This window comes from Capricornis sumatraensis, chromosome 14, assembly GCF_032405125.1.
Source record: "Capricornis sumatraensis isolate serow.1 chromosome 14, serow.2, whole genome shotgun sequence".
NCBI lineage: Eukaryota > Metazoa > Chordata > Mammalia > Artiodactyla > Bovidae > Capricornis > Capricornis sumatraensis.
This window is the reverse complement of record NC_091082.1, coordinates 82,846,570-82,859,561: the sequence shown is the minus strand read 5'-3', so window position 1 is coordinate 82,859,561 and position 12,992 is coordinate 82,846,570. Positions and strand designations below refer to the sequence as shown.

The following is a 12,992-nucleotide window of genomic DNA, read 5'->3' as shown; positions in this document are numbered from 1 at the left end:
CTCTAAAGTCTGGCTCTGGGGGGTTTTCTCTCCCTACTTGGATAAAGATATATGTCTTACTTTACACATGTCATCAGAATGTAAGCAGTTTTGTAGGGAATAAATTCATCAGATAACCTCACGTTGTATCGGAATCTTAAGTCTTTGTGGGCTCCTCACCTCATCTGTAAAGGGCAGAGTGAAAATGAAGCCCTGTATTTCAGAAAAGCAAACTCAGCTCCATGGATTAGCTGTAGGTCATGCAAAGGGAAGGAAAGAGGTACCAGCTCAGGGGGGTCTGGACACTCAGGTGGACAGATCCCAGCCCGCTTCTCTGTCCTCACACCAGCGGCCACAGAGGAGGGACTCTGCTCTAACTCAGATTATGTTTTCACAGGTTTTGTTGTACACCTTTAAAAAATATATATTTTTTTAAATTTTTTGACTGCATCTCAGCATGCAGAACTTCCCAGACTGGAATCAAACCCATGCCCCCTGAGGTGGAAGCATGGAAACCCAACCCCTGGACCACCAGGAAAGTCCTCAAACTTCATAGTTAGTAGCACAAATTGAGCCAAAGAAACATGGCCTTGAGAAGGATGTGAGTGAGGAATCAAAAGTGCACCAGTGTAAATATTATTTTTACTCCCAAAGGACATGTTGATAAGGCTCTGTAAATGGTTCTTCCCTTGGTAATCCCTAGTGAGGCACTGCAGAAATATAAGCCTGAACAGAATAAATTCAGCAATTCTTAAAAAATTATACAGTTGAAGTTTCGCTGTCTCTTCTTTCCCATGCTATTCAAGAATGTAGCTCTCGCTTAGGAGCAAGAGGGTAGCTCTAAGTACTTATACTTTAAAACCCCTCAGGAGGTATTTTTGCAACCAAAGAATTTTATGCCTACCAAAATAAATTGACTTTCATAGTAGTTTCCACTTCAAACTTAGTTTTTCCAATTTTATATATTTATAAGTGATTGAAATATATGTGCCAATATAAATTATTTTGTCTAGCAAATAATTTGTCAATCACTTAAATATATGAGGAAACTGTTTTTCTCTAGAAACGTCTGTTTGAATGAGAGGGAAAGATATATTTGAATTTAAACTTAAAACTGCAAGAGTGAATCCCCAGTGGACTGAGAAGTCTCATGTCTGTATTGTTTATTTTTTGAGAATTGATTGGATCTTTAAAACTATTAAAAAATAAAATGTCATTGTGGAGAAATTTCATTTGTGATAATGCATTTATTTCCAGTGTGTTTTCTCTCAAATGAGAGTGTGCCTCTAATCGGGCCCACCTTCTGGAAGCATTCCCCTCCCACAGTCACCCCTTCTAGCCCTCCAGTCTCAGAGCCTGAAGTCTGTCCAGGCTTCTCCCCTCCCAGCCTGCCTCGTGCCTCCCCTGCTCATGGTGTTCAGCCTCATCTTGTTACCCGCAGCCAGAATACTGGAGTGAGTTGCCATGCACTCCTCCAGGGGATCTTCTCGACCCAGGGATCGAACCCAAGTCTCTTACATCTCCTGCACTGGCAGGCAGGCTCTTTATCACTACTGCCACCTGAGAAGCCCTACAGACCAGAGTCAGTGCTTATATTTATAAGAGAAAATTGTTAAAGAAGTCAGAAAATGACTAAGACTCAAATTAAGATATTGATGTCTGGCTAATCAAAGGAAGCCATCTATAGTTTAAGGAAAAAAAAGAAGCAATCTTTTTAACACCAACAGTAGGTGAAAATTAGCTTGTCTATAAAGAAAGAAAACATTTTGTTAAATTTTACTTTCCTATAACCTGAGACTACTATATCTTTTTTAATTGTCATAAAATATACAGGGATAGCTTTTAATGTGATCATAAAAGTCTTCTGTAAGAATGCTGAAGAGACCTGAGGTAGGTAGGAAGTTGAATTTTGATTGATAAAGTACATTGTAGGATTTACGAAAATAGGCAAGTCTGGTGCTGCATTCTAAAAGTTGTAATGCCTAACAGCATTTTATCCAAAAATTAACTTTTATGCCTATTTTTTAAAACGTGCATATTTGTATTAAAGAGCAACATTTAACATAGTCTACAGACTTCCAGAAATGAGTCAAACTTGATAGTCACGGAAGGATGTGGCGGTTCTTTTGTTTTTCTCCCTAAGCTGCATTGCTTTCATCATTTGCAGGCTCTTCTAGAAAATATCACCCTGGAATGTAGTGGGCAGACTTTATAGAGTCTGCTTTATAGCACTGCTGCTTTCCTGCAGACTGTGAGGGTACTTGACAAGCCCCTTGCTTAGTTGGGTTGGATGACATCACCAGCTCGATGGACAGGAGTTTAACCAAGCTCCAGGAGTTGGTGATGGACAAGGAAGCCTGACATGCTGCAGTCCATTGGGTCAAAAAGAGTAGGACAGGACTGAGCGAATGAACTGAACTTGCTTAGTTGTTCAAACTTTGCATTGTTCAGAGGTTTCAGTAATTGCTTTGATACCTAGAAGCCATTTTCAATTTTATTTTAATTAACTACCTCTTTTCTATTTACCTCTACGAAATTAACTTCTTAAAAGAGATAAACTTCTTTCCCTTTTGGCTTATGTATGAGTGAAGTAGGATATAGGGGTCTGTGGTCAATAAACTATTTTCTTTCTCTCTGGTGTACATACCAGCAGAAGGTGACCAACTCCCTTTAAGAATGAATCACATTGAGAAAGTTACTCACCCTAATTTGTTATTTGCTAGCTCAAGAAAACCTGTATGAGGTGATAAACGTGTGGTAACACTTAGATAAGGAGGACCATGCATTTCCTATGTATATGGAAAGCATGGTCACAAAAAAAAAACAAACTCAAGATGTCTCCGAAAGATACATTCTGCTTAGCAATTATTTTTTTTTTTTAGCAGAAACCACTTAGGAATGCGCCTTTTAGGTAATGAGCCCAACCTCCAGGTGAATAAAGAAAAATAATCCTCCACGAGTGCCCCTTCAGTTAGAAGGGACAGGTTTCTCACCTACTTTGCTTCTCATGACACAGCCATGAGCACTGTTTAAAATTAAGCTTTCATGGGAACACCAGAAACTACTTTTATGGAAAAGATGTGCCAAGTCATTGTAATTTTGCTTTCATATTAACATCAATCATCCTCATTTTAGAACCGGAAGGCCAGCAACTTGCTGGCAGAATCCATGAGTGACTTGTTTTATTTGGAATACACAGGCTGGAGCCAGGGACACAGTAGGTGAATCAGAAGCTGTTCAGTTTGTTACAACTGACCCAAAGCTTTTACGCCCACAGGTCTGTTGTAGCTACCTCAACAGAGAGGTGAATAAAGCAACCCACGGTCTTACCTGTCCCCACCACATCCTGGCAACCAGAACCTGAATTCTCCAGTCAACAGCCCCAAACAGCCCTGCAGCTACAGTGGGAGGTGCCCCCCATTCCCAGGGAAGTTTCCCCCACAGAGGCTTCACCCACCTCACCCCACCCCACCCGGCAGGGCAGCCAGCTGGGGGGAGTCTGGCAGGAACTAGACCTCGAAAGGCTTCCCAGGTGGTTGAGGTGCCACCACGTATGGAGAACAGGTGTGAAATCAAAGTCCTGCAGGTAGGTCAGGGCTGGCCTTGCACTTTCTGCTCAGAAAGGTCAATCAAGGGGACACAGCTCTCCAACCTGAAGACCCTCCCTGTGAAGTCAAATCTGGCTCATCTCTGAGCACCTTTACAGAACTGGTTCACTCTGCCTTCAAGGGTTGATAGAAATTAAGAACAAAAGTAGAGAACGCCTGCATCTCTCCTAAGGTCGCTGAATGCATCAGCGCACCTCCCTCCAGGGGCCGTATGAGTAGGGCTCCGTTAAGGGAACGTTTCTGTGGGAACGCTGACTACAGAGGCTCCGGGGCTGCTGCCCAGCAGGAAGCAAGGTTAGTTTCCCCTTCAAGCAATAGCATCCTTCATTCCAGGCCTGCAACACTTCTCTCTTCTGTGATCTTTTTCTCATTTTATTTCTTGCCTCAGAGAATTACATTCTTGGCTTAATGGATATTTTAAATATCTTTCTGATTTAACAGACTTCAAATTCTTTATGGAGAAGGTAAGATCTGCACATAAAATTAACTTTTTGGGAACCCCATTCTCATCACCATAGAATTATGAGTGGAAAATAAAAGATGGGAAACAAAAATATGATAAATTAAATGTACCAAAATATCTATTAATGTTTCAGGATGCATTTTCAGATTCCTCTTAACAGAAAGGTAATTTAACAGCAAGAAATTTATAGAGTGTACAGCATTACCACATTTCAGCAAACTGAGGACACTGGATAAATTGTAATGATCTGTTTTAAAAAAGACATTAAATGCAACAATGTACATAAAGTACTGTAGATGCAGTTCAGGAAGTCAGTAGGGAAAGGTGTGGCCTCCCTCCCCCTCTGCCCATCCGTCTTCCAGGAAGCCACGGGCTGCTGCTGACCAGACTGGGCACGAGACCTCGAGGCTGCTGCTTTTCCCTTACATCATAACCGATTTCAAATGGTGCTAGACAAAAACAGACTCTGAACACCAGGAGAAATCGGTCAGCCTGTGTAAGAGATGGGTCTGGTGGTGCTCAACGGGGTCCACACCTTGACGGTGCAGGTGGCAAGTCTGACTTCCCCTACTCAGCAACTGCAGCTGATTGTTCCATGGCGTGCAGGAGCAGGTGGACAGTGCTGCTGTGATGAGAGAGGCCTTCCGGCCCACGGCCCTCCCGCTGCTGACTGCAATCAAGTACCCAACCCAGCGCTACCCAATCACATGCTGAAAGGCCCCACCGACAGGTTCCTGCTGGTGGCTGCTGCTACCTGTCCATAGGAAGACTATCACAAACCCTGGCTCTGCTCAAGCCTCTGAGTTTCTACTGAACACAGCCCCATCCCTGCACTGTCCCCCTTTCCCAACCAAACATGTTCAAGAGTATACTTTTCTCCTCAAGTTCTTTTCTTGAACCAGCTCAGGTGGCAGGAGGAGGGGAGCTGGTCCCAGGGCAGCAGCTCCTCTGCAGGTGGCCTTTGGCTCTGCTGCAATTCTTACTCCTAAAACACTGATTTCAAATGGTGCTAGATACAAAGATGGAAAAATCTAAGCCACCATGTGAAACCAGCTTCCAGAAGAAAAGGATCTCACTGAAGAAAGGAGGGAGGTGCGATCAGAAGACCCAGCCTTTGCCCGAGCAAAAAGATGTCTTATTGCAGTAATACTGGCAACGGGACATAATATAAGGGTCCGTTCGAACAGCACAGAGAAGAGTTACAAAGTGATGTTCAAAGGACATGAAAGTCAAAGCTGATAATTTACAATGCAATTCACAAGTCATGAATTCTAGGCTAGTTTGTTTAGTTCCACAGCAAGTCCCTACATAATATATGACAAAATAAAATAGCCAAAGCTGTTATTAAACTGTGTTAATAGTTAAGTTAGCATTTCTCTGCTTTGTAAAATATTTCACAGTATGCAAAGCATTTTCTGATATTATGTCACTTCTTCAGGGAACAAGCAGCCTATTTGCCTGGGAGGATCTAGCCACTACACACAGGCAGGTGTCACCTGAGCCAGGTGTGCAACTCTTCCAAGTGTCCTAGGCAGGAAAAGCACGGGCTCCTCCTCTGCAGCCACAGGTGAGTGGTCAGAACATTTAAATAAGGCCCGATAACTGCCAATCTTATCTATTGCTAATGCACCAGAAAACAAGCTAGTGTTCTGAAACTGCATTAAGTAATGAGCCTCCAATACAAGAATGGAGTTTTGCTTTGTCCTGTTTTCGAATTTTGCCTGTAAATAAGAGATTCAAATGAGATTCTCCATCTCCTAATTGTACTGTCCTATTTGGTTGTTTGAAGCTGAAAAAATATGACTGTGCTTCCTCTGATAGCATAACCAAGAAAAAGAAGAGATGCAAAATTGTTATCAATTATTCAGGACTCGAGATAAAGACTTATGCTTTTTCTGCCTCCTGGAAATAACATTATATGCTCTTCTAGGGACAAGAAGGAAATAAAATGTGTACATTAAGTTGTGCTCTTCAATTCTCACCACAGTCTGGCGAAGCAGGGATTATTCCTGTTTTTGCAGGAGAAGAAACTGATCCTCACAGTAGTTCAAAAACTTGTCCACAATCACATGACTGGTGAATTATGTTGATCCCAGATCTGACTCCAAAGTCTGTGTTCCTGCCCCTCTGCCACTGCTGCCTGCTTTGTAGTCTACTGTCTAATTCTGTTCTTAAACTTAATTATGAACAAGATTCAGGATGAGGGACAGTCCTAGGCAACACTTCTGCGAGGAAGGGGGCTGTTACTGAGTGGACAACACGTTAAACTTGGGCAGAGATGGGAGCGTGCCTGCTTCTGCAAGGGACTGGGTGCTTCGATACTTGCTCTGTTCTCCAGCACGCTGGCACCTCCGTGGTCTCCCCTGCAAGGCTGCGGGAGCGGGAAGATGCCGGGGATGAACTGCCCTGCAGCATCTGTGCTGGACGCCTGAGCAATTCTGATTCCAGCTCTAGACTCTGCACCCCATGGGAGGAGAAAACACTTCTTTAGTCAGGGGTGGCTTTTGTTGAGAGATGCAGTACAGTCTTTCTCAAAGTGTGCTCTGTACCTGCTTGATTCTAAGGTTGTACAGTATTTTCTCGAACAGGTCCATTCTGTGGAACAATCAGAAGCATGCAGGCCACTCAGTATGTTACACTCCGGGCTGAATCTTAAATACAAAAGGGTTTTGAATTCTACACTTGGTCCTGAATTCTGCTTGTTTCATAAGAAAAGTGAAAGTGAAAGTTGCTCAGTCCGTCCAGCTCTTTGCAACCCCATGACTGTGCAGTCCATAGAATTCTTCAGGCCAGGCTACTGGAGTGGGTAGCCTTTCCCTTCTCCAGGGGATCTTCCCAACCCAGAAATTGAACCCAGGTCTCCTGCATTGTAGGCAGATTCTTTACCAGCTGAGCTACAAGGGAAGAAAATCATGTGCAAAACCTCCAGAACTTTTCTGTGAAATGCCACAAATAAACACAGATGCCCAGCTCGAATTAGCAGTCAAAAATTCTTGTAATGAAGCATGAATTGGGAGCACTGTCTTTGGAATGGGAGTTCCAGAACACCAATGCCAACCTCTGATCAAGTCGTAGATATGGAAACCAGACTAATGGCATCTGTACTTCAAAAAGTAAGCAAGAGGACTTCTGGGTTGAGACAGTAGCTTGGGCATAAAGCATATGACCAAGGAATATAAAATGAAGGAGCAGTCTATACCTGTGTAATAAACTACAGGAGGGCACCAGGCTCCTGCTGAAACCTAGCAAGATATTCACTGGATAAAAGGACCAGCCTGCCAAATAAATGAAAGCAAGAATGCTGGTTAAACCATGCAAACATCTTTGAGATCAGTGGGTACATAGCTGACTAGAGACCCTGGAACAGGACTTGGGAGGGTAATCTGAAATATTACAGTACCTCTGTGGAATATAAGTGTTAAAAGTACACACAGAGTGGGGGCCTTTACGGAGTTCCTGCTGCTAACTTTTCCCTGAGACCGGCAACCATGCTCAGAGCCATTACCTCAACTTGGAAAGAGCAATTAAAGAATGTATATTAATTTGCAGCTGTTGCAAGTCAATTTCAGAGGTAAAACTATATCAAAACTTCATGCAAAAAGTTAGTCATGGGTCTTATCTTATTCTATCCAAGTTATTGTGCCTGTAAGCAGGCAAGTTTAAACTAATATAAATCAATATTAGCCCCTTCTCACTTTTCCTGGGGCATTGACACCTTATCTTATCACCAATCCCTTCTCACCTCCTATTGTGAATAAAGCCTTTAGGCTTAGTAACTCTCTGGTGCAAACAAAACATTACCAAACATAAAGGAAGATATTGCAATTGAAAATAAGAGAGACTAATCCAAGAAATCTGACACGGTTCAGTTCAGTTCAGTCGCTCAGTCATGTCCGACTCTTTGCAACACCATGAATCGCAGCATGCCAGGCCTCCCTGTCCATCACCAACTCCCGGAGTTCACTCAGACTCAAGCCCATCGAGTCAGTGATGCCATCGAGCCATCTCATCCTCTGTCGTCCCCTTCTCATGCCCCAAATCCCTCCCAGCATCAGAGTCTTTTCCAGTGAGTCAACTCTTTGCATGAGGTGGCCAAAGTACTGGAGTTTCAGCTTCAGCGTCATTCCCTCCAAAGAAATCCCAGGGTTGATCGCCTTCAGAATGGGCTGGTTGGATCTCCTTGCAGTCCAAGGGACTCTCAAGAGTCTTCTCCAACACCACAGTTCAAAAGCATCAATTCTTTGGCACTCAGCTTTCTTCACAGTCCAACTCTCATATCCATACATGACCACAGGAAAAACCATAGCCTTGACTAGATGGACCTTTGTTGGCAATGTAGAGTCTCTGCTTTTCAATATGCTATCTAGGTTGCTCATAACTTTTCTTCCAAGGAGTAAGCGTCTTTTAACTTCATGGCTGCAGTCACCATCTGCAGTGATTTTGGAGCCCCCCAAAATAAAGTCTGACACTGTTTCCACTGTTTCCCCATCTATTTCCCATGAAGTGATGGGACCAGGTGCCATGATCTTCATTTTCTGAATGTTGAGCTTTAAGCCAACTTTTTCGCTTTCCTCTTTCTCTTTCATCAAGAGGCTTTTTAGTTCCTCTTCACTTTCTGCCATAAGGGTGGTGTCATCTGCATATCTGAGGTTATTGATATTTCTCCCGGCAATCTTGATCAGCTTGTGTTTCTTCCAGTCCAGCGTTTCTCATGATGTACTCTGCACAGAAGTTAAATAAGCAGGGTGACGATATACAGCCTTAACGTACTACTTTTCCTATTTGGAACCAGTCTGTTGTTCCATGTGCAGTTCTTTTTTTTTTTTTTTTTTGTCAGTCATTTTTATTTTCCGCAGAGGTTTTTTTCAAACTACACACAACAAATACTTTGATATAATCTAAGATAATAAAATAGTTGAACAACTTTTTTTTTTTTAGATTTACATTTGTATAGAAACAATCTGTGGAACTCCTCACTTCAAAACTAAGGTGTCTAAAAACAGTGATTCATCAGCATCGCTTTAAATAATTGTTTGGTTAAAAGTCGCAATTTTCATTCTCAACTAAAATGTTGTCTCCATGCAGTATCCCTTGGGTCCAAAGCTGAAGGCCTTGGGAAGGTGGCCAAGAAGAGGATGGCCACTCTTCATCTCTGTCCTTCTCTCGTGCGGAGGACAGTGGCTGGAACAGGGTTGTCATAAAAACCAGGGAGAAAATAAATCAATTGCACATCTCCAGTTTTCAAGGGTCAAAGACATAACAAGTCTGGGCAGAACATGTCCCTCTCTGTAGATGGAAGTCCCATTATGACGGCACTGCAGCCCCCCACGACTCTCTCCTCGGCTAATCATGTCAGTTATTACCCAGAGGCTGGGACCACTGTCCCTAAGTTCTCCCCCAAGGCCAGTCATTTTGTGACATTTAAGTTTTGCCCTCTTGCATCGTGCCACTTGGATGCTGTGTCTTGGTTCTCGGTGCCCAGTTAGGGTCTACCATCCCCTAAGAAATGCCTCAGCCCACCCTCAAATCCCCAGAATGCCCAAGAGCGTAAGACCCCACAGAGACAGGGGCTTTTCAGTGAGTCTCCTCCCCGAGATGCTGGGGCCCCTGGCCTATATCATCCCATTGATTTTAGTCCACTCGTAGATGTCCTGTTCGCACACTATGTCGGAGTTGATGAGGAGGTATCTGTCACCCACACAGAAATGCTTCTGACAGGCGGCACACTTGAAACATTCCAGGTGATACACTTTGTCCTTCACCCGCATCGTCATCTCGTAGGCACGGATCCGCTTGTCACAGGATGCACAGAGACCATCTTGGCCGAAAAGCCTGAGATAGTCTCGGCGGCAGAGCTTCCGGCCCAGCTTGTAGTAGAGGCGCCGGCCCACCTCGCCCAGCCGGCACCCGCAGAGGTCACAGCTGAGGCAGTCCTCGTGCCAGTACTGGTCGATGGCCTTCAGGAAGTAGCGGTCCCCGATGTTCTGCTGGCAGCCTCCGCATGTCAGCAGGGACGGGGGCATCTGCAGCACCTCGTCCACCGGCTCCTCAGATGGGTCCAGGCTCTTCCTCTCGATGGCCGAGGACATTGGGGAGGGAGGTGGCGTGCCAGGCGGCGGGGGCGCTCCCTTTGTGGCGCGGGGCTGGCCGGCTGCTGGGGCTCGGACCCCCTCGGGTGCTCGGGCGCCACCGCCGCCGCCGCCGCCGCCGCCGCAGCTCCTGCGCCTCTTCCCCATGTGCAGTTCTAACTGTTGCTTCCTGAGCTGCATACAGATTTCTCAAGAGGCAGGTCAGGTGGTCTGGTATTCCCACCTCTTTCAGAATTTTCTACAGTTTATTGTGATCCACAGTCAAAGGCTTTGGCATAGTCAATAAAGCAGAAATAGATGTTTTTCTAGAACTGTCTTGCTTTTTTGATGATCCAGCAGATGTTAGCAATTTGATCTCTAGTTCCTCCGCCTTTTCTAAAACCAGCTTGAACATCTGGAAGTTCACGGTTCACATATTGCAGAAGCCTGGCTTGGAGAATTTTGAGCATTACTCTACTAGCGTGTGAGATGAGTACAATTGCGCAGTAGTTTGAGCATTCTTTGGCATTGCCTTTCTTTGGGATTGGAATGAAAACTGACCTTTTCCAGTCCTGTGGCCACTGCTGACTTTTCCAAATTTGCTGGCATATTGAGTGCAGCACTTTCACAGCATCATCTTTCAGGATTTGAAACAGCTCAACTGGAATTCCATCACCTCCACTGGCTTTGTTCGTAGTGATGCTTTCTAAGGCCCACTTGACTTCACATTCCAGGATGTCTGGCTCTAGGTGAGTGATCACACCATTGTGATTATCTTGGTCTTGAAGATCTTTTTTGTATAGTTCTTCTGTGTGTTCTTGCCGCCTCTTCTTAATATCTTCTGCTTCTGTTAGGTCCAGACCATTTCTGTCCTTTATCGAGCCCATCTTTGCATGAAATGTTCCCTTGGTATCTCATTTTCTTGAAGAGATCTCTAGTCTTTCCCATTCTGTTGTTTTCCTCTATGTCTTTGCATTGATCACTGAGGAAGGCTTTCTTATCTCTTCTTGCTATTCTTTGGAACTCTGCTTTCAGACGCTTATATCTTTCCTTTTCTCCTTTGCTTTTTGCTTCTCTTCTTTTCACAGCTATTTGTAAGGCCTCTCCAGACAGCCATTTTGCTTTTTTGCATTTCTTTTCCATGGGGATGGTCTTGATCCCTGTCTCCTGTACAATGTCATGAACCTCATTCCATAGTTCATCAGGTACTCTATCTATCAGATCTAGTCCCTTAAATCTATTTCTCACTTCCACTGTATAATCATAAGGGATTTGATTTAGGTCATACCTGAATGGTGTAGTGGTTTTCCCTACTTTCTTCAATTTCAGTCTGAATTTGGTAATGAGTTCATGATCTGAGCCACAGTCAGCTCCCTGTCTTGTTTTTGCTGACTGTATAAAGCTTCTCCACCTTTGATTGCAAATAATATAATCAATATTTTTTTTTAAAAAAACAACAATCAGGGGGCAGTCCTAAGATGGTGGAGGAATAGGACAGGGAGACCACTTTCTCCCCCACAAATTCATCAACAGAACATTTAAACACTGAGTAAATTCCACAAAACAACTTCTGAATGCCGGCAGAGGACATCAGGCACCCAGAAAAGCAGCCCATTGTCTTCGAAAGGAGGTAGGAAAAAATATAAAAGACAAAAAAAGAGACAAAAGAGGTAGGGACAGAGCTCTGTCCTGGGAAGGGAGTCTTAAAAAGAGAGAAGTTTCCAAACACCAGGAAACACTCTCACTGCCAAGTCCGTGGCGAGCCTTGGAAGCACAGAGGGCAACGTAACAGGGAGGAAAAATAAATAAATAATTAAACCCCACAGATTACGAGCCCAGAGGTAACTTCCCCAGCAGAGAAGCAGCGCAGATGCCTGCACCTGCCACTAGCAAGCAGGGGCTGGGCAGGGAGGCGCGGGCTGCATTGCTTAGAGTAAGGACCGGGCCTGAATGCCCCAAGGGCAATCTGAGTGAACTAACTTGGGCTAGCAAACAAGACTGTGGGATAGCTACCAAGCACAAAGCCCTAACCTAAGACTCCGCCAGGCTTGCACACGGAACAAAGGACTGAACAGAACTAGCCCGCTGCAGACCATCCCCCTTCAGTGACAGGCAGCCAGAGCTGGAAGGGGGCAATAGCAGCCCCAGAGAGACATTATCTACCAAACTGCAAGCAGGCTTCTTTGCTAACTAAGACTTCTTGGGGTTCTGGATGGTCAACATCTGCCTGAGAAGGTGCGCCGGTTGTACACCCAGAAAACCAAGTGGCAGGGACTGGTGAGGCAATAAGTCTCAGTGACCATGCTCACCAAACACCTCATCACCTGAGCTGCTTGGACCTGGGAAGGGCACAAAACGCAGGCCCAACCGCCTCTGAGGACTACCCAAGTGCCTGAACCTAAGCAGCTTAGACCTGGGAGGTGCATGTAGCCCAGGGCCGCCCTCAGACTGTTCCCGGTGGAGCAACCTAGAGCCTGAGCAGTGTGGAAAGGAGGGCACATGCACCGTGAGCGGCGGCAGGCCCAGTGTGGCTGAGGCACTGCAAGCACACACCAGTGTTATTTGTTTGCAGTGTCCCTCCCTCCCCACAGCACAACTGAACAAGTGAACCTAAAAAAAGTGTCCACCACTGTCCCCTTGTGTCAGGGCAGAAATCAGACACTGAAGACACCAGCAAACAGAAGAAGCTAAAACAGAGGGAACCACCTTGGAAGTGACAGGTGCAATAGATTAAAACCCTGTCATTAGTACCCACTACACAGGAAGGGGCCTATAGATCTTGAAAAATATAAGCTGGACCAAGGAACTATCCGAAAGTGAACTGACCCCACACTGCAACAACACCACCAGAGAAAGTCCTAGATATATTTTTAC

At 44.8% G+C, this 12,992-nt stretch overlaps 1 protein-coding gene across 1 annotated transcript; it reads right to left on the bottom strand.

Moving 5' to 3' along the window:
- Positions 1–9,332: 9,332 nt before the first annotated feature.
- On the bottom strand, positions 9,333–10,139 carry LOC138090189 (rhombotin-2). Its single transcript, XM_068985683.1, has one exon. The coding sequence runs from the start codon at positions 10,137–10,139 to the stop codon at positions 9,663–9,665; it is 477 nt and encodes a 158-aa protein (XP_068841784.1). The 3' UTR covers positions 9,333–9,662.
- Between the last annotated feature and the right edge of the window lie 2,853 nt (positions 10,140–12,992).

Coding starts and splice junctions, on each gene's coding strand:
- LOC138090189 (XM_068985683.1), bottom strand. CDS start 10,139: ATGTCCTCGGCCATCGAGAGGAAGAGCCTGGACCCATCTGAGGAGCCG.